The sequence below is a fragment of the Megalobrama amblycephala genome, linkage group LG9 (assembly GCF_018812025.1).
Source record: "Megalobrama amblycephala isolate DHTTF-2021 linkage group LG9, ASM1881202v1, whole genome shotgun sequence".
Lineage (NCBI taxonomy): Eukaryota > Metazoa > Chordata > Actinopteri > Cypriniformes > Xenocyprididae > Megalobrama > Megalobrama amblycephala.
The window spans coordinates 499,455-521,554 of record NC_063052.1 but is presented as its reverse complement, the minus strand read 5'-3'; the positions used below and the strand labels follow the sequence as shown (position 1 = coordinate 521,554).

Sequence of the window (22,100 nt, the reverse complement as noted above, 5' to 3'; positions counted from 1 at the left end):
AAAGATTGCTATGTATTGATTATTATATAAATTTTGTTCATTCTGAACAGAAAATACTATAGTGTTTTTGAACCATACTATAGTAAATTATAGTATACTGTATATATTATAGTATTTACAACACTGTTAATGAATGCTACAGCATACTGTTGTATGATGTAATAAATACTTTAGTTTTTTACTACAGTAAACTGTAGTGTATTGTAGTATTATATACCCTATATTTGTAGAAAACTTAGTACAGTATTGGGTAAACTAATTTGATTATATAATACTATAGTTGTTATATTACCACAGCAACTATAGAATTACCACAACAAATTAATTCAAGTACTTTACTATAGTATGGTCCAAAACACTATAGTATTTACTATAAATTACTATAGTATTTTTTCATGTGGACCTACTTAAAAGAAATAAAAAATGTTAACAGCAAAACGTTATTGTTCCAAAACGTGCAGGTTGTTTATTTATTCTTTGACATTGTGGCAAGGAAAAAGTGGTTGTGAAAGTTCCCGCTCGGGCTCGCTGAAGTGCTGGTGTTGTATTGTTGTTTTGAATGAAACAGAAACATACGAGAGAGTGAACTGAAATCCGCCAGGACTCACGACAGGAACTCTTGATTTTGTTTTTGCACTTGAGTGTGTCATGTTATATAAAACTGATCAGATTACACAGAAGGAAACAAACCCTTGTACTGCCTAAAATAAAAAGAAAGTAGAAACGGTCAGTTACGCTGATTACCTGTCAGTCATTCCAACCCTTTAATGTTGCCATACACAAAACAGGTTAAGCAGTCAATCCAATGCACAGTTATCTGGAAGTAAACGTGGTGAAAACAATTTCTAGTGAATGTTTTTTGTTTGTTTGTTTGTTTTGTTTTTTATCTATGGAAATATGATACATTTGCAATGAAATTCTGGTTTTCTCTCAGCCGTGCACTTGTTTTAGTTAGAAGTGAGGCGCATTATCTAATGTGTGATCAGCTTTTTACTGTGCATATTTGGAATTCACTTGTGACATTTAATCATGCTTGTGTTTGTGAGTCAGAGCTGAAGAAGGAAAAGTGAAAATGCACTGAAGCGTTAAACTGCCTGTTGACTACAATACATTGCATGCAATATTTACATGTTTATTCGTGGCAGCAAGCTCTCCTCACCCACACGCAACAGTAATGTGACCTGCCGGTTTCTGACCTGTTTGGTTTTTGGGGGGAAAGGCCAGTGGAGTTGTGCACATTTCAAAAACAGCAAGTAATGTTTTGACATTCAGATGTGTAGTAATGGGATGATGATGTGTCAGAATGTGTCCTAACATGCATATAACCGTATATAAATACACAAAGAGAGGGATCAGAGTGCATTAAAATATTACTGTCTAGATGAATGTATTAGGGTAAATGACGTGACAGGTAATTTTTTTTTTTTTGTCCAAAGGCCTTAATAATAATAATAAAAAACAAATATAGCTGCAAGCAGCAATGACAGGCCCAAGCCTGATGGCTTCAGGGCAACTGTGCACAGCGGGCATTAGGCATTTAAAACGGTTAAATATAAAAGGACTATGTCAAAGTAATTTGAATACACCACATTTACTTCAGCAGTTGGTGCCCATATGATCACAAACCACAACAGCCACATCCATGAGATCATTTATATTTAGATGAATTACATGTCATAGAATGTCATACGTCAATGTCATATGAGTGCAGAGAGGACAGAGAAAGAGAGAGAGTTTGAAAAATCCACATTCAAACCAAATTATCTGACTACCTGTTGGTCGGAGCTAATGACTGTAAATTAGAAAGTTGTCCGGCTTAATGAGATCAATATGTGTACCAAGTTTGGTGACTGTAGGTTAAACTAACCCCCCGATTTTGTCAAAAGGTAATACGATATAGGCCCTCCTCCCTGCCCGTTTCTAAGGCTTTGCCCATGTCTACTGGATGACAATCCTGACATGTGTGTCGAGTTTCATGCAATTTGAATCATGCTAAGAGTCTCAAAATCATAATATTGAAGTTTAAGGGTTTGTTTCCTTCTGTGTAATCTGATCAGTTTTGAAAGTGACACACTTCCTGCAGCCTGTTGGTGGCGCTATAACTTTGACTCACAATAGTCACATCCATGTGATCAGCCTCCTACAATGAACACACAGCTGAAGTTTCATAAAAATCAATCATTGTATGCAGAAGTTATAACACACTTCCTGTTTCCCTTTTCTCGCCATAAATCCATTGCCTCGCCACGGCCAAACCGTTTGAGATATCAAAAATCCACTTGTAAATCCTTTTTTTTTTAAAACAACCCATAATAGCCGACTTCCTGTTGAGCTGGCATATAACTTAGAGCACAAAAGTTGTTCGGCCCGATCTATATGTGTACCGAGTTTCATACTAATACATGCAAGTGTGTTTGATATTCGAACCAAGTTTTCAGACCCTATTCAAGGGGGCGCCATAGAGCTCCTGTGCCACACCTGGGTCCCAGCCTCTGTGGCGTCCTAATGGCCACAGATTCTAATGTGTGTGCCAATTTTCAAGAGTTTTTGAGCACGTTAAGGCCTCCAAAAAGCCACAGATGGTTGAAAAAAAAATCCTTAGAAAATCCTTAGAAAAACAATAGATACTAAAGATATGACATCCACAGATCTGTTTTATTGAATTCAAAAGGATTTAATTATATTTTTATACATATAAAGGTATTTTAAAGATTTTGAAGTGTCAAAAGGTCACTAAAGGCCAATACAGCCATTTCATTAGTGATTAAAATATCTTAAAATGTAATAAATGTATATATTTTTTATTCTGGCATGATTTTATAACATCATATATCAACATAGTGCAAAATGGTATTAAAATTATGTGTAGAAGTCGTTGCTTTGTTATGAGAAAGAATGTCCAGAAAATAGATGTCATTCGGATATAAAGGGAATATTTTGGATCAAGTCATGTGGTCAGTATCATGTGACATCATTCAGACACCTGCAAAGGACCACATGGTCATGAAGCAAAGTAACTAACTCTCTCTTAACTATTTGATAAATTCATGTTTTCACTTGATCAAACACATGTCCTGAAACATCAGGTCATTCGGTACAACCGCTATAACACATGGAAAATGTTGTAATATTTTAAAAACTTGTACTAAATATAAAATGTTTGATTGTCCTTTTGCTAGATATCAGCCTGTTAGCATTGTCTGAAAATATCGTCATTCGGTAAAACCGAATTTTTGGTTAAACCGAATGACTTTTTTGGTGACAAATTTTGTCCATCTTGTAAAAAAAGATAAAATCAGTGTTAATTGATTATAAAAACCATGTAATCTCATTGTTAACACTTAATAAAACTTCAAACTGAATTATATCTCCATTATTATTATTTTTTACACTTTTAAAAACGTTATTCGTCAATGACCCATTAACATTAATTAATGCATTAGGTTATGTTTATCATGATGCAACTTGAATGTTAAAAAAAGTTTTTATATGTAGAAAGTAACATCCTATATACATACAGTACTGTTAAAGAACGTTTGATTGCCAATGCATTTGCTAATATTTGCATTTTCAAATACTGTAAAGTGTTGCCAAAATTTTTAAGTGGACGTTTCTCTGTGTTGCTCTTAAAGTGACAGTAAGATGAGACAGAGATATGATATGTGTTGGATCGCTGAATGTTGCTTTTCCAGACTCGGGTTCGCTGGAAGAGACGGTGCCCGGTTGCATTTTCAATTCTCTTGTAGTCAGAGATACATCATAACACTTCTGAGAGATTAATGGATAAGTAGAAGGCAGGCAGTCTGGCCGATCGCACAGGAATGTTATCATTTCGGTAATATTCAAATTACACACATCTATCTGTACGAGGCCACTAATTATGTTAAAAACTGAACAATGATGGGGAAACATCAAGTGAGTGTATTAAAATAATAATAAGGAATCATTAGTTTTTGGCTGAACTAAATCCCTTAGGGCTTGTAGTGTCACCTTTGATGTGCTTGTTAAAGTGATGTTTTACCCTGATGGCAACAGGTGTGGCAAAGTTAAAATGTCAAAAGCTTTCCACATGTAAGCAGCGCTGCAGATTTAATCATACGTCACATTCCACAACTATAGAGAATAATTCTATTTGATGTGGATTCAGGGTTATGAAACCATTCAAACCATTTCTGAAATAAAATATAAATATTGAAAAACAAACTAAACGAAAATCAGAAATGTTGCCTTCACTCTGAAAAATAGCTGTAAAAAAAACCTTAACAAATTATCAGAATAAAATGCCATTTTATACTGTAATATACTGTAAAAACAATGCATTTTGGGTAATATTTGTCATTTTCAAGAAAGTAGCCTATAGGCCGTTTTCTCGAAAACGACAGATAATATTACCCAGAATGAATTGTAATATACAGAATGCATTGTAGTATAACTAAGTAATGTACCGTAAAACATTGCATTCTGGGTGATATTTGTATATATTTATTATATTTGTTAAATAAAATGACCCAGAATGCACTGTTTTTACAGTATATTAATGTTTGAATGGAAAACGGTATTTTACTGTGTAAATTAGTTTTGTTTTTTTACAGCTGTTTTTTAGTTTTGGCAATAAAGTGAAATAAGTTCAAGGTGAGGCAGTAAATTTATTAACTGGAAATAAAAAACAGACTAAAACTGAAATAAAAAATAAATTACACCTAAATAGCAATATTTAAAATAAAAAAACACCAAAAAATAAATAAATAAAATTACAAAAGCACAAAACATTAAAATTAAATTAACTAAAAATATAAAAATAAAAGCTAATTCAAAATAATAAAACTCTAATAAATAACACTGGATTAAAGTCATCTTGACATTAAGCACATGGTTAAAAAAAAAAAAACCCTGAATTATAAGTTTCAAATTTCCAAATTTTACCTGGAATTTTCCATTTGAAAAAAAATGGTGCAGTATTTACTTTGAAACATTTTTCACATTTTTAACGCAGTGAATTAAGTAGAAAGACTGCAATAGTATTTTCTTGTAAAACACTCCAACAGTCTTTATGTACAACTTAGAAAAGTCATTTTTTTACAGTGTACTCAATGCACGTATCAACTAATTGTATGTTGTATTGATTCTGTAAAATGTCAGAGATAACAACACAACCTTTTACGCATTTGAACAGCTTTTGCCCCAGTGCTGTGCTGGCCGCTGTTGACAGGAACTAAAGCTTCTGGGTTTCGGAGAACGACTTACTAGCAATTACTGAATGCTTGAAGATTTAAGTCTGTGCAGGAAGGCAATGCAAGTACTCCGAACATGACACACACACCCACAGACACGCTCACACACACACACACACACACACAGACACTCCACATGTCATTTACAGCAAGTCAAGTTCCACTCTTTCTCTGCGGTGTGTTTTCACATGCTTCTCTCTGTTTCTTTCTCCTTTCTGCCATAAAAGGGCCTCTTGCAACTTCTCCTAAAATGTATTCAAAGTGGTGGTTTGTCATGCTGTCAATGACAGAAGTGCTCTTTCTTTCACTTGTTGTATCTCTCTCACACACACACACACACACACACACACACACACACTCACTCACTCACGCTGAGGTGTGTTTGTTCTGGTCTGAGGTGTGTGTGTGTGGCGCGGGGCTCTCCCTACATGTGTGCGCCAGGGGAGAAGAGGGGAGGCTTTGACAAAAGGAAACGTGTTGTACTCAGAGAGGACAGAGAAGACATGAGGCATTTCTTACTGTAACTGCCTTGTCTTCCGTTACTGACATTTATGTTGATCGTACCACAGTTTTACCTGCTCACAGAGACTGGAAGAGTGAAAGCACAGGCGGGAATGGTGACTATAAACTGCCAGATCTGTTACTCAAATCAATGCTTTTCTTCATATTGGCCTCCAGTTTCACAATTAGTAGAAATGCGATATCACTTTTACATTATATAGATAGGATTTTTAACCCTCTGGTGCCCTTTGCTCACTTTTGACTGAAAAAAAAAGTGTTTCTATGAGGGATGCATCGATTTGAAAAGTTTGGCCGATACCGATAACCGATAATTCTTTATATTTGAAAGCCGATAACCGATATAAGTCAAAATTTTAATTTTTGAGCGCCTGATTATAAAAACAAAAGTCTCACCATTAAAAGCCATGTCCCAAACACGATTATAAAATTTTATGTAGCTTATATGACAGACTCGCGCTGTTGTACTTAACTGTATTTTCCTTTTTGAAGTGATTTCAATCATATTTCAAGCAACTGAAAACCATAATGGCATCTGAAGTGTCTGAAGGAAATAATTATTGGCTTTAATATATCGGCCAAAGTTTCTTATCGGGCCGATAATGATAACACTAAAAATGAACATATATCGACCGATACCGATATATCATGCATCCCTAGTTTTTATCTTATTTTTATGTTTATGTACACTTGGTGACTTTTGTGGCACTTGCTATGTGAACACCAAAAAAAAATGTAAATAAAAATTGTGCATATTATTTGAAAAGGTTGAATGATTTTAAAAAGTAGCCACACTTGTATTCCTCTCGGTCAAAAATGACTGCCATAGAAATAATAATTTTTTTTTTTTTTAAATACAATGCATTTCAATGAAAAATCGTCCACAAACAGGAATTAATTGAGAGAAAAAAAATGGATTAATTAATTGTATTGTATTGTAAAAATTGAGGAGCATAAATATTACTTTGAACCATAAATGTCCCTCAAAATGCAAAATATTAAATAAAGAATATTCTCGAAAAAAAAAAAATATATATATATTCCATTGCTTAGTTACATTTGAGGAGTTCGGCCACTTTTGACCCTTAGATGAGGAGCACCAGCGGCTTACGGGTGGTTTGTTGAAGTGAACAGGTATTTCAGAAAGTCTCTTCATTAAGCAAATACGATATACTTCTTGTTATCATCTTTTATATCTAATCGCTGGAAGGAGTTATATAACTATTTTACTGTAAATCTCACTGTAAAGTATCAGTAGGTAAAGGTTAAGGGTGTTTTTATGATTTCTTTTTCATGTCAAAATGAAAAACAGCTCTGCATGTGACGGTGGGCATTTTTGATCAGTCCTGGCTGATGAGCAACAATTTCAGTTCCTCTACTTTCTAGAAATACGACCACAGAGACCAACATTTTGTGTGGGACTTTCAAACAAATGAGCCTGATGGGTGTAGTATGAGTGTGTGGGTGTGAAACTCTATTCTTTTGACAGAGACACCACGATAAGACGGAAAGAGCGAGGTCTTAGACAAGTAAAGTTTAATGCGCTACATTATAAAAGTTTGTCAAAAATAGGTTCTCACATATAAAGTATGGACATCTTTTGGACCGAGTCAAAAATAAACTAGGATAACAAAAGAACTGTACAAAAAGTCTCGTTTCTAAACCCTGTTGTAGCTAACGTTCAAATATCCAGCACTTGGATCTAGTTCCTGCTTTTTCCAGTGCTGGCATCAAATAAATTAAAAGAGCATAACATATGAAGCTAACTTTTTAGTATGAGGTACTGTTGTGTCTGTAGTCTATATAAAAAGAAGTATTGCAATCTTCATGATTGGCAAATTCAGTTTCAGCTACATCGATCTGATCAGTTACATAGTGCTAACAATACTTGTTTGGATTAAAGAGACAACAGTAAACATTGGTAGACACAACCCAGTAACATAAGACTAAGAAAACAAAGAATATTTCAAATATTAAATAAAAAGTGAGGCATGTTTTCTTTCCAATGTCAAAGGGGTTCAAGATTTGTTGGTTGCAAAGAAAACTACTATAAAAAGCTACAGTGAATGATCCCTTTTGAAAAGACACGTATTTACAACTGGATCACATCCAAAATTATTTAACAAATCCGTTTGTACACATTCACACCCAAACCACAATTGGAATGGATGGGAAAATCCAGCCTGTTTGGGACTGTAACATATAGTGTCCATAGTGGGATTGACACATAATTCCTGAGAATCCCAATTAAAACTAAAGAAGATAAACAGAAGTACACATATAAAAACATTTGATACAGTGCTCAAAAAAGAAAACTCAACAATAATAAGTTAAGACAAACTCACACAAACAGACTTTCACATCGGTTTGAAAACCTGATGGACATTATAAATCACATCTTCATTCTATAACAGGTCAGAGGGTAGAAGTGCAATCACTCGACACAGTCTTTGGAAACACTATTTGTTTGGTGCGGCTCTCATTGGCTTGGTTTACGCATCTTCTCTCTGAGAGGATTTTTGGTGTCAACTAGGTGCATAGATAGCATTTATTTGGGTTATGTATGTCATCTACTCCTCCTCAGTCTTGATCGAGGGCCGGTGGTTGAAGTGGACAACGCTGGCTCTCTCCTGGTGATGACCCATGGCGGTTACCCCGTGAGGCACCGCGCTAAAAGCCTTGAGGAATCCGGCGTCCTCCTTCCCCTCACCGCTCTCCAAACTTCTAGCCAACCATTTCTCCAAGGCAGCGTCCACCTGAGCTTCTCCGGCGTTCTCGGGCAGAGCCTCGGCCTCGTGGCTGGCGTCGAATCGCTCCACCAGCTCGGGGATTTCAGGACGGGCGGCAGGGAAGCAGCTGGAGCGCTGATGGAGGTGCAGGGAGAAGCGGTGGATGAAGCCCCGGGTGCAGGTTTGGCAGGTGTGGGGCCGGTCGCAGGAGCTGTGCAGCCGACGGTGGAGTTTGAGGTGGATGTACTGGGTGAACTTCACCCCACACAGCTTACACTGATACGGCTTCTCTCCGGAGTGTAGACGCAAGTGGGTTTTCAGGTTGCTGGTGCTGCTAAAGCGTTTGTGGCACACCTACGGACATTCAAAAGAGAATTCAAAAATAAGACAACCTTACATAATCGCCTTGTTGTTGCTTTGGTATGTAGACACGTATGTTTTTCACTAAAGGACTGTATTTATTTTCAGTGGTCAAGATGAATGACTAGCGCACTGTCACACCCTCTCTAGTTACTGTACAACAAAGCAACAGGAAACAGGAGTGACGAGGTACAAATGCTGTGGGTGTGTGTCATCGTCACATGTTAATGGCATATAACTGTCATCTGATGCCCTTTAGTCTCTTGAGTCACAGTACATGAACTCACCTGGCATTCGTGTGGTTTCTCTCCTGTGTGGACCAGGTGATGTTTCTGTAAGTGGGCCAGCTGGGTGAAGCTCTTTTTGCACAAGTTGCACTGGAATGGTCTCTCCCCACTGTGGACCCTCAAGTGCACCTTTAAAGTGAACATAGACCCTTTAGTCTCAACCAAACCATACCAAAACAAGACTCCAAATCAAGTGCATGCCTACTCACTTTGAGATTGGACAGCTGACCGAAGGTTTTGAGGCAGACGTTGCATTCATACTTGATTTTGCCGTTCTGTTTCTTGAGCGGGTACGGGAGAGACTTGTACCCAGGGTTCGGCGGGGAAGACGAGGACGGAGGCGGCGCGCTCTTGGGTGAAGCCAGGCTGAGGTTCATGGCCTCTTCGCATTTCTGCTGAGGGGAGTGCATTGGCGGAGGGGAGAGTTCGGGTGTTGCGGGAGCTCCTCGGGGTGGAGTATTTGGGATTCTTTCCTTCAGGCCTCCATGAAGAGGGGTGGGATAGGGCATTGTCATTGGTAACAGACCGGGTTGGGGAATGGAAGGATACGGCAAGCCATCGCTACCCAGGAATCCATTGTACCGGAGACCCGCTTTCGAGGGCAACATGGAAGGGAAGGGCGGGGAGTATGGGGGCAAGAGAAGACGTGAGTAATGAGGGTTGTACTGTGGTAAAACCGGATATGGAGCTTGCAGGGGTCTAGATGAGGGCAGTGAAGGGTATGAGATCAAACCCTCTCGATGACCATAGAGGCCGTGCAGGTGGTGAGGAAGGTCTTGCGGCGGGGACAGGGTGGGATACGGGTGAGCGCTCGTGTTCATCTCCTTCTGGTTGAGATGTGGAGAATGCACAGGCTCCGGTGGAACAGCTTTCTTGCTGAAATCCATGACCTGTTCGTCCGGTGTGTCAGGTGGCGTGTCCCTCTCGATAACCTCTACGTCGATCTTTTCGTCCACCTCATCTTCCTCTCCCTCACTTTGAAGTTTGTGTGGGCTCGGGGCCTGTTTAGGGTAGTAGACGTACTGAGGTAGGGGCTGTTTCTGATACTCCATATCAGATATGTACTCTGTAGAAAGAGAGGAAAAAAAGGTTAGACAGTGCAAGGTGAAGTGTGAAAGCTGACAGACAGCAGAGGTGAGAACCCAAGTATGAAAACTGACTTCCTTTAGAGATTCGACTGCATGTTAACTAGCAGTCATTAGAGTATTAGTAGTTAGGTTAGGGTTAGTAGAATAAGTTGGAAAGTTACTTATAGTCAGGGCTTGACAATAACGTTTTTGCTCAGCAGCCACTAGTGGTTTTCCAAAGTTACTAGTCACTCAGCATCTTCATATAGATATTTTTGATATCATCTCATAATTCGGCAGCAGGTTTATTAGGCTGCTGTCACTTTAAGACATGACGCACGGATCCAATATACTGTTACAGATGCGTTTTCTTTCACTTAAGACATAACTGACTGCGTTTACATGAATACTCTCAATTTTGACATCATTCTGTGTGTATTTGACTGTTTAAGCGCAATAAGCAGCAAAAGAGGCGGCTTTATGCGTGCGCTTCGGGGGTGAGCACAAAATCTGCGGGAATGAGTAAAAGTGTGTGCGATCCCATGCCGAAATTCAAGCCCTGTAATGCCAACAATATCATCCGGAGCGAATGAAGGGAGGAGGATTTGCACAGTATTTGAAGCGTTTCAGTATCGATATGTATCGAAAAAACGATATTTTTGACAACACTACATTGCACATAGTTTATTGTTCCAGATGCCTGTTTAAAAGACTACAACTGAAAAATGTGGTTAGTAGGAGTGACCGAGTTGCACACCACTGCTCAAATACACCCGCATTTGGAGGGCGTTAACGTCAAGCCCTAGTTGGCAGGGTATCGAAACTTGTAACGTATTTCACGTTCGAAACGTATTCCATCGCTGAGATTGACCAAGCAGGTCAAAGTCTTCACAGAGCGACGTCGGTCACCCGCCGAACACGCCTGTGTGCCTGTATGTCGTACACCTACTCATAACCTTCCTCCTCAAACGCTCACTTATGGTAAATGGCAGCTCTTTCAGTTTAAAGCTGACAGGCAGAAGATATCTGGCTGGTTTCTATTTGACAAAGTATAGTACCGCTTTCACACAGCACCTAGATTACAACCGTGTGGGTGTTCGCAGTGTGGGTGTGTGTATGTTTGTGAGGTGGAGGGGTATATGTATGTATCGGAAGAAAGGAGCCTCGTGTGACAGCGATACTTCTCACTCAGAAACTACTCTGACTCACCATAACAGCAGATGTCCGTAACCATGGGAAAAATCCTACTACACCACTTCAGCACTAACTGTTACTTACTGTTATGCAGGGAATCGAGATAAGGTCAGATTATTACTGTCCTTTCACTCTAGAGATTGTAAAAAGAAAGCCACAAGAGCTAGCTTCTTTCAGTAACCTTTGCGGTGACTCAGACAAAACCTGCTAAATCATGGAGAGTGGTACAAGGCTCAACTGTGTCACACAGCAGTGGGAAGATTACACAAACACATTATAACCCTTGTGGTCAAAACTCGGTTCCTCAAACCTGATGTAAAGCAATCTGGTGCAACATTTACAGGCATCGTCTAGGCATTTCCTAACTACCGTGGGGAAAGTGAAAATGGATATTTGACACTCTGAAGAGTGCAAATTCAGACTTTAATAAATGTCTTCAAATTCTAAGATCTAAACAATGGAGGAACGCAGATGAGCGGAAGCAGTTTTAACTAAGAAATTAACATACCAACGTCCAGCAAAAAAACTTCAAAAATTGAATATACAGATTTCTTTGAACCTCACACAGGAAGCAGAGCTTTTTAAAGAGGATTGAATGATACAACTTAAAAAGAAGAGGCTCTAAGAAAGCCTTCACAGTGACTGACTTCCTAAAGAGGGATATTTAACAATTAGGTGTAATTGTTCAGTAAAAGCACCACTGGAGATGTGTCGGCATGACTCAGGTAATCATCCTCAACAATAGCAGACATAAACGCACGCAAGAAATGCACAAAAACAGACATTCCGAGGAGTGAATAAGACAGGAAACAGCAGTGTCGGTGTGAGATTGAATCAATGTGATATAGGCACTATCGCATGACATCTACTTAGAAAAATCCAGACCGTCCACCGTTTTGTCATAATCATACACACGCTTACACACTCACGGACCTCACACGTTTATATACAAACAGGTTCATTTACAGTCACTCTCAATGCTTATCACATCTAGTGTCAAATGAATCACTGTTTCATTGTTCATATATATATATATATATATATATATATATATATATATATATATATATATATATATATATATATATATATATACCTTAATCTTAAGCCACATAATGAAGAAAAGTGTCAAAAATCCTTCCTTATATATTTTGGATATAAACATAATTAGTGTACACAGAAGAACTGAGAGTGACCGTTAATTACACTGTAAAAATGATTCTCGATTTTGTAAATAAAGATTATTAGAGTACATTTTAAAATAAAATACCATTTGAAAGTGTCACGTTTCGCTTAATGACTGATTCCTTGCAATTATTTGTAAAATTTACCAAAAAAAAAAATTTTTTATTTTAATGCCAACTTTGTTTTGGTGTAGATAAAGGCATTAAAGGAGTTGCCTGATTTCCAGACAGAGGAAAGACAGAAATACAAAGGCAGCTGAAGTGACTAACAGTCCCATTGCCTCAAGAAAACAAGAGAGAACGCAACAAATACATAAGAGCCAACACTTCATGCAATTTTTCCCTCCCCAATGCCAAACAACGTGGGATAATCCCGGAGCCCATGACTCACTTGGCTTCAGGCGGTCTGGTTGCTCCTGCTGGCCGCAGAGTCTCTGGGAAAACTCCGGACTGTACCACACCAGCAGCTCCTGCTTGGGCTCCACGGGCCGGATGGTGTAGAAGAAGATCTCCTGGCCGTTCTGACAGGCCACCAGGTTCTGTTCGGCCAGCGAGCGCGCGGGGTTGACGTACCGCATCCAGTTGCTCCGCTGGACATCGTAGCCATCGATGAAGTGGTGTAAGTGGCCACCACTGTAGATCTGGACGGAGAGAGAAGAAAACACGTTAATGCTTTGGTCCAGTCTGCAGGTGTCAGCCTCATCTCAATTAAACATCAAACATCAAATTCAGCTTTAAAACCTGTAAATCAGATTCTTCACCTCTGCCATGAACAGAACGCTCGTCAAACAGCTGTTTATATCAACTCCTCTGTGTCTCCTAACCTGTGAAGTGTGTGTGTGTGGCTTGTCCCGCAGAAGACGTGTGACTAACTTTGTGTGTGTCAATGATGTCAGCCTTTTTATAAAGTGCTGGGCCATCCACACATGCTGCCAGTCACACGCACAGTCTCCGCCCCTGTCTCCTCCCACTTTCATTCTCATTCGTGTGCAGGGGAATTCACTGTGTAGACGTGCCAGGACATGTCATCTCCCCTATCGCAGACACTCCTTTTTAACCAACCAGTTACACCCTTGAAGACTCATAAACACAAACACACTTTCACCCAGAGGGACACATCCGTCCACCTGCCTGCGGTCACGTGACACGCTGCGTCATTTCAGTGCTTTAAGGCAGCAGGAAGTCAGAATGGATTTACAGGAAACGGAGAAAGGAAAGGACAGCTCAGATTAGGAAAACCCAGAGCGAGACATGCAAATTCACACACACACACACACACACACACACTCAAACACACCTACGTGCACCATGCATATAAACACAACCACGTACATAAATCTAGTGATCTTGGCAGGGAGACTAAGAGACTGAAGTTCACTTAGATGCAAAGGAGTGAAAAGAAAGTGATTGTGTGTGTGTGTGTCTCTGTCTGCGCAGGAATCCCAACTTCTCTAAAACCTGGCCACAAACCAAAGACTTGCGTATCCTTTGCGTTTTTGTCAGATGGTTTCGAAATAGGCACTTCTGCTGAGTAAAACATTGTATGAGAACAAGGCAGAAATCTACAACAAACAAGAGCTTCCTCTGTGTTTTCCAAGCAAGCCTAATAGGAATGATTCCTTTTTAGTGCATGTGTGAATCTAGGTGTGTTTTTAAAAGAAAGACAATCGTTTTGTAGAAGCCAATGCATATTCGGATGTATTCGGGCAGGAATGAATACGCTTCCGGCTCCTTTCTGCTAAAATTCTCTGGAAAGTCAGTCACAACTGGTTTGGCAACTCTTCGCTCAGTAGAATAGGTGTCCCTGAAAGATTAGATCACTTACCCTCCAAAAGTACTTCCTGTTGGTCTTAAAGGGCACGTTTTCTTTGGTGTAGACGACCCCTTGGAGAGGTCCGAATCTCGTACCCTGCGGTATGTACTCTTTGCTGAAAATGCCAGTCACCTGCAAGAGCGAGTGAAAGAGAGCCAAATTAGGAGCGATTGAAATAAATGATTAATAATGATTGAACAGGAACTGCATTGCACGAGTTCAGCCACGCGTGTTTGGTTGGAGATGACCTGCGAAAGGCGTCATAGGCGACCTAAGGTAATGAGTTAAGTGCATAAACAGACTTATACTTTCCCTGCTCTACTTGGACCCTGACCTAGAAACACACAGCTGTCCTCAATAAGCTTGACCCTCTTGACCCTGCTGGCAAAAGTTGGGTGGTATTGACAAACAATTATAAAGAAATAGAAGACAAAACGGAGCAGGTGGTCCACTCTCAATGCTCTGCAGAGAGCAGAATCCAGGCCTGTATATAGGTCACAGTGTGGCGTGGGGGTCAGCGGCCCCAAACAACTCCTGACTAGAACGTTTATACACTTACTTAGTGTTTTTGTCTCGTTTTCCCAGTAAATGCATCTTGATTTAAGAATGTTTAGTACTAAAAAACAAGGAAATTCTGCAGTGAATGCAACAACCGAAGGTTGAAATTCCACATAACTTAATGCAAACGTAAAGAAATGATGCACTCTAAAAAATGCTGGGTTAAAAACAACCTAAGTTGGGTTAAATGTTTGCCTAACATGCTGGGTAGTTTTATTTAACTCAACTATTATTTAAAAATGACTTTATTTCTTGCTTAAAATAAACCCAAAGTGTGTTGGAAATGAACTTTTATTAATAAGTTTAATTAATGATAATTAAACAATAAACATTTATTAAATTGCTATTCACCTTTTGATTATTATTGTTGCCTCTAGTTATTATGTGTCTGTTGTTTAGTTTTCAACCTATTTTAGGTTCACGTTAAGCCAGACATATAGCCATTTTTAAACAATAGGTGAGTTGAATAAAACTACCCAGTAAATGCATCTTGATTTAAGAATGTTTAGTACTAAAAAACAAGGAAATTTTGCAGTGAATGCAACAATTGTAGGTTGAAAGTCCGCAATACTTAATGCAAACATAAAGAAATGATGCACTCTAAAAAATGTTGTGTTAAAAACAACAAACCCAGGGTTGAAAATGGACAAACCCAGCAATTGGGCTGTTTTTAACCCAGTGGTTGGGTTAAATGTTTGACCCAACCTGCTGGGTAGTTTTATTTAACTCAACTATTGTTTAAAAATTGCTGTATTTTTTTGCTTAAAACGAACCCAAAGTATGTTGGAAATTAACATTTATTAATATGCTTATTAATAAATGTTCACCTTTTGATTATTATTGTTTCCTCTAGTAATTATGTGTCTGATTTTTAATTGGGTTCATTTTAAGCCAGACATATAGTCATTTTTAAACAACAGTTGTGTTAAATAAAACTGCCCAGCAAACATTGAACCCAAGCGCTGGGTTCGTCCATTTTCAACCCAACTTGGATTGTTTTTAACCCAGCATTTTTTGGAGTGCAGCTTCTAAGAAGTCGGAGAGACGTCACTGGCTGCAGACGAGAGCTGCGGTGACAGTGGAATTGTGCGTCGTTAGCGTTGCGTGACTAATTGGTTGGTCTTTAGTGATTAACCGCTCAGAGAGGGTTTAGGGAGCACGAGGAGGGGGTGAAGGCCAACGGCACCACGCCAACCCAACGCACTCAACCCTCCATCCAAACACCCCCAGCTGTCCGAGGATCTTCGGTCCAAACGAAAGTTAATCAGTCAAGCTTAACCTACTTCCTTTGGCTGAGATTCTATAAGTGTTTGCGCATTTGAGTCCTGTCACAGATCACCCCATCTGCCACGTGCCCCCCTTAGTTAGGCACGCTCCTCGAGCGAAGGGTCAGGGAGCATCGCTTATACACATGCTTCATGCATGATTGCGTACGTTTGTTTTCCTGCTTGAATGTTGATTATTCTCCTCATATTCTCCATTGTTGCAGCTCCTCTCTTCCCAGTCTGTCAGTAACGCTCTGTTTAGTTCCTGTCTCTATGAAGCCCCTCCTTCTGAAAAGCACAATGTGCTCTGATTGGTCGGCTGGAGCGGTGTGTTGTGATTGGTGTTTGGGAAATGTCCCGCCCCTTACCATAACCGCCAGTTTCAACACACTACTAACTAACTCAACCAGGCCCCGCCCCTTTATTCTGCGCATGAATTATATATTAAAGCATAATACATTTACAGAAGCAAGATGACTTAAGATATTAAGTCTTGTTTTCTGAAATTACAGTGAGTTGTCAAGTCATTTTGCTTCTCCAGTAAATGTATCTTGATTTAAGAACATGAAGTGGAAAACAAGACATCATTTTTGCTTCTACAAACAACTTAAAACAACCCAAGTTGGGTTGAAAATGGACAAACACAGTGATTGGGTTGTTATAACCCAGCGGTTGGGTTAAATGTTTGTCCAACCTGCTTAAACTCAACTATTGTTTAAAAATGACTGTATTTCTTGCTAAAGAGGGTCAGGCAAACATTTAACCCAACCACTGGGTTAAAACAACCCAGTCACTAGGTTTGTCCATTTTCGGCCCAACTTGGGTTGTTTTCAACCCAGCATTTTTTAGAGTGTAGCTTCTGATCAGAGTTTCTGTTCTCCCACACAAAAGTCATCGCACACCATGTTAAAGCATCGATATGCAGACTTTCACAAATACAGAAACTTTGGAATGTGTGCGTGTGCATCACCGAAACCCTACAGCAAATGACTGGCAGTCTAGTCACGGTGAGACTGGCTTTCCAACATCCTTAAAATCTTTCATTTTTCCTTCCAAAAAAAACGTGTTGCCGGCCCTCCGGGAACTGACACACTCACCGAATGTGGGGTTTTTCTGTCAATGACAACATAATAGTAATGCCTTTCACAGAATCAGCACAGACCAGAGGAATAGACAGAAATGGGAAGTGTGCGACGGCTCTCGATTCGTAAACTTCAGCTGAGAGATCTCAACAGCTCTCTAATGCCTCAGTCTATCGTGACATGAAATTTGTTGTTGCATTCAAGGATATGGTTGTTTTTATCTCCATGCTTGAGAAAAAAAAGGGCGAGATGTGAGAAAAGATGAGAGTGAGAATACAAACATGTGAGATAAAAGAGTGTACGAAAAAGGGAAGAGAAAGAACTGTAAGACAGAATTGTAATTTCTAGGTGATCTTGAGGTCTAAACACAAGCCGGACATTTTTCACACATTTTGTCGTCTTTTTCTATCTTTGCACATTCTGTTGAGACGGACCCGTGAGCATATGTGAGCTCATGACCGCAATTTCACACCTCCAGCGTGACAGAACATAAAAAGAGCAGAGGGCTTTAGAAAGAGGAACTGACTTTCACCTGCGAAGGAGGGAAATTGGATCATGCAAAAGACAAACGGAACAACGAAGAAGTGCATGAAGCAGACACAAAAGAAACCACAGCAAAGGGCTGAAGAATGACAGTCAAGTGTGTGCAAACAAGAGATAAATAAAGAAGATTAAAAAAGCAAACATATTTTTCATAACGGATCCATAACCCAAACACATTTGCATTGATAGCAACTGCAGCAGTTTAATACAAAACATTTGCTAAATAAGCTGGCGTTTCAAGTTACTAAGTAAGATATAGTGGTTATCAACCCAAAGTAACCTCAAAAAGATGATGGAGTGGTTTATTGTGATAAAAATAGTGCAAAACATCTTGATTGACCAGAATCAAATACTCCAGAGACACAGAGAGAGAGAGAGAGAGAGAGAGATCAGACTGACAGCTTCTCTGTCATCGTCACACTGACCTACTGAACCACACCGTCAAATGATCCATTTCCGTCACCTGAAACTTTAAATGGAGCAATCTCATTTCACGGAACTGTATTTTTAAACTTCTACAGTCTTAATGGTTCAGATAGAGGAGAACTTGAAAAGTATTGAGACTCCATAAAATACCATACGAAAGATCATGACGCTACCAAGTTTTATTTCTTTTCAGAATGATACACTAAAAATGCTGGGTTAAAAACAACCCAAGTTGGGTTGAAAATGGACGAACCTATTATTATTATTATTATTATTTATTTATTTATTTATTTATTTTTATTTTTTTTATATATGTGAAGGGGAGTTTTGTTTGTTTCTATTTCATGTTAAAATTCAATAAAGAGATTGATGGAAAAGAAAATGGACGAAGCCAGCGAATGGGTTGTTTTAACCCAATGAATGGGCTTTTTTAACCCAGCGGTTGGGTTAAATGTTTGCTGGGCAGTTTTATTTAACCCAACTATTGTTTAAAAATGACTATATGTCTGGCTTAAAATGAACCCAAAATAGGTTGGAAATGAAAATTCAGACACATAATTACTAGAGGCAGCAATAATAATCAAAAGGTGAACATTTATTAATAAGCAATTTAATAAATGTTTATTGTTTGATTATTATCCATTAAACTTATCAATAAATGTTCATTTCCAACATATTTTGGGTTCATTTTAAGCAAGAAATACAGTCATTTTTAATCAATAAAACATTTAACCCAACCGCTGGGTTAAAACAGCCCAATTGCTGGGTTCGTCCATTTTCAACCCAACTTGGGTTGTTTTTAACCCAGCATGATCTCAGGTAACATGTTCTAAGAACATTTAAATTATAAAAACGAATCGTTCTCAGAATGTTCAAAATGTCCAGTGTTTTTGGTAACACTTATGCATAATAAAAGTATTTTAATGCATTAAAAAACACGACAAACAACCAGTATCTGCAAATATTATAATGCATTTTAACTTCAGTTACAATTCTTTATGAAAAGATATAATGCATTCCTTTATAATGCATTATACATAAAGTGTTTTCTTGGTTATGCAAACTTTCTGTTTTGCAAACGTTATGGGAATGTTACTTTTGAAAGTTCTGAAACAAGTAGTTACATTTAAAAAACATTAGATGAACGTCCAAATGTTCAGTGTTTTCGTGCTAATGTTATTAAAGGCCAGATAACTCTGAAGGAATGTTCTAATACTGGAAGAACGTTTGTTCTGAGTTTGCTGGGAAATCAGGAGCTCAGTATTGCTCTTTCTGTTAATATCTGCTGCAGGAAACGGCCTGAAGTGAAAGTGCTGTTGCACAAGCTTCTTTAGGTAACAAGTGTCAGTTAAATGATGACTAATCAAAAGTCTGTTGAAATAAGGGAATTGGGAATCAGTGATGCAGCCTCGAGCCGACAAATCATACCTGGTTGTCAGCGCTGTACTGGAAGGTGAGATTGCGTGGGATGGAGGTCATGGCCTTCGGCAGGCCGAAGCTGGGTTCGGACGCCTGGTCGTGGACGATGTAGGTGCAGTTCAGCGCAAAGTCCACCTCCCTCCACTCGCTCATGTCCTCCAGAGATGCCTCCAACTTCATTTTCACTGCTTCGCTTTTCAGTCGATGTCTTGCCTGAGAGTTTTTCTCCTTTGGTTCGTGTTGCTTTGGTTCTCCTTTTTGCTTTATTGGTTAGTCAAAGTTCTAAAGAAAAACCAAAACATGTCTTTAGGCATACACATTTCCCCTCGAGGCAATACATGCCTTGCATAACATGTTGAAATACATAGCAAACATATACTGTGAACCAAACCTGAAATGACACATAGACGTGCACTTCTTCAGAAGTAGTGAACAATTGCATAAAACAGTTAGTTGGCAGAGAACCAGTGAGACGTGATGATTAGCAGTGTCATGCCAGCTCTGAGATTTATAAGAAATGCACTGTATACTTGAACGATGGAAGTCACCATAAATCTGTCAATTAGATCACGTTTAGCACTGTTATTAGGCCAGAAGTAGACTAAAAATGAAGTGAGTTTGTGTTTAAAACAAGAGCAAATATCTGTCAGAACTTTATTAAAGATGCCTCCACTCAGATATTCTGGTTTTAAGCATGAACTCACTTCATTGTCATGATTTTTCAGTACTCAAGTATACTATAAACTATAATTTCACATGCAAATGTTTTGACAATCAAATAAATAAGTAGATGTTAATGAGCTGGAGACGTTCACAGAAGCTTTATCCACTTGCATCTCAATACATCCTCCGTCCAAAAGCAGACCTGATGATCTTCTATCAATAATAAAACATAAAAAAAATAAAATTGTGGCCTCACTTCACATTGGTTCAGCTGTTGCATGCTCGATCTCTTTGGTCAGTCATCGCTGCTCTCCCGCTGCGCCGTCACTCTGTCATCTTCTTTGATTTCTCTCCAGTTTCCATAAAGTCCAAACAATCTTCCAACAGCAGATCCCTCTGTATCTCAGACTCGTGGGCTACTGTTACTCAAACTGTCCACGCTCAGCTGTGCCAGACTTTTGAGTAGCAAAGACTAACCAATCAGCATCTGGCTTTAATCATGTGACCGTCGGGATTAGTTGAAGGTGATCCAATCGGGACGCTGGAAGCGTTTCAGCCCCAAACGTACACATCAACACCTCCAGAAGACAAAGGATGTTCGTAGACAATCTGAATGGAGTTGAACAACTGAGTAAAAAAAAACAGATGGTTGGATCACTGAAAACACACCAGTGGACTTTTGCTTGGATGGGCTCTTAATGAGCAATCTGGTCCCAACCCAATTAGACCCCCTCCCTCCACACACACACACACACACACACACCTCTGTGACCTAGATCCAGACCTGGCCTGGTGTGTGATACTCTGTTGAGGCCAGCAGTGGAAGAGCTGGAGACAGAAACAAAGCAGGTCAAACTGAAGAGCGTCTCAGACACCTGTCTGAAGGGTTTCATCACACGACACTGAGACCTAAACTCATCACTTCTGACCTGGAACATTCGCTCATGTGAACTACGTGAAGCACTGAGCATCAGTCAGCCACGGTCTGAAAGAAAAGGGAAATCAAACAGCATGAAGAGTTACAGCCCAAGAGTCAATCTTATATATATATATATATATATATATATATATATATATATATATATATATATATGTAATATTTTATATGTGACCCTGGAGCACGATTGTTTACATTTTTTATATATAGATAATTTCTTATTTATACATAAAAAATTATATATAAATATTATTTTTATTAATTATATTTAATATTATAATATGAATAATTATATTATAATTATAATACACATTTAATATTAATTATAAATATGTTTTATATAGTTTATATATATTTTACATTTTTATATATAAATAATTTCTTATTTATATATAAAATATATATACAAATATTATTTTTATTAATTATATTTAATATTATATATATATATATATATATATATATATATATATATATTTTTTTTTTTTTTTTTTTTTTTTTTTTTATAGTTCTTAGAAAGCAACACTGCAAAGTATTTCTGTCTATTTTCCAGTAGAAATATCTTAAATAACATATATATATATATATATATATATATATATACACACACACTATCAAGATTGAGTTTGTGCTTAATACAAGAAAATAAAAAATCTGTTTTGCCTTTCAATGACTAGTATTATTATCATTATTATTATTATTATTATTTTGACCCCATTAGCATTAGAATTTTTTTCTTATTTTAAGCAAAAACCTTGATGATTTTTTCAGGAAACAAGACTTAATATCTTCAGTCATTTTTCATTTTTTTACTGGAAAACTC

General features: G+C 38.4%; 1 protein-coding gene across 2 annotated transcripts; it reads right to left on the bottom strand.

Annotated features, from left to right (window-relative positions):
• Positions 1-7,269: 7,269 nt before the first annotated feature.
• On the bottom strand, positions 7,270-20,796 carry prdm1b (PR domain containing 1b, with ZNF domain). 2 transcript variants are annotated; one of them, XM_048201046.1, is made up of 7 exons: positions 20,597-20,796; positions 19,687-19,959; positions 14,397-14,516; positions 12,963-13,212; positions 9,336-10,192; positions 9,127-9,255; positions 7,270-8,833 (listed from the first exon to the last, which is right to left on the bottom strand). In XM_048201046.1, exons 2-7 carry the CDS (start codon positions 19,855-19,857, stop codon positions 8,321-8,323), a joined length of 2,040 nt encoding a protein of 679 aa, XP_048057003.1. In that variant the 5' UTR covers positions 19,858-19,959; positions 20,597-20,796; the 3' UTR covers positions 7,270-8,320. The 2 variants fall into 2 exon arrangements, with proteins under 2 accessions (XP_048057003.1, XP_048057001.1); XM_048201044.1 differs by lacking the exons at positions 14,397-14,516; positions 19,687-19,959; positions 20,597-20,796 and adding an exon at positions 13,333-13,488.
• Between the last annotated feature and the right edge of the window lie 1,304 nt (positions 20,797-22,100).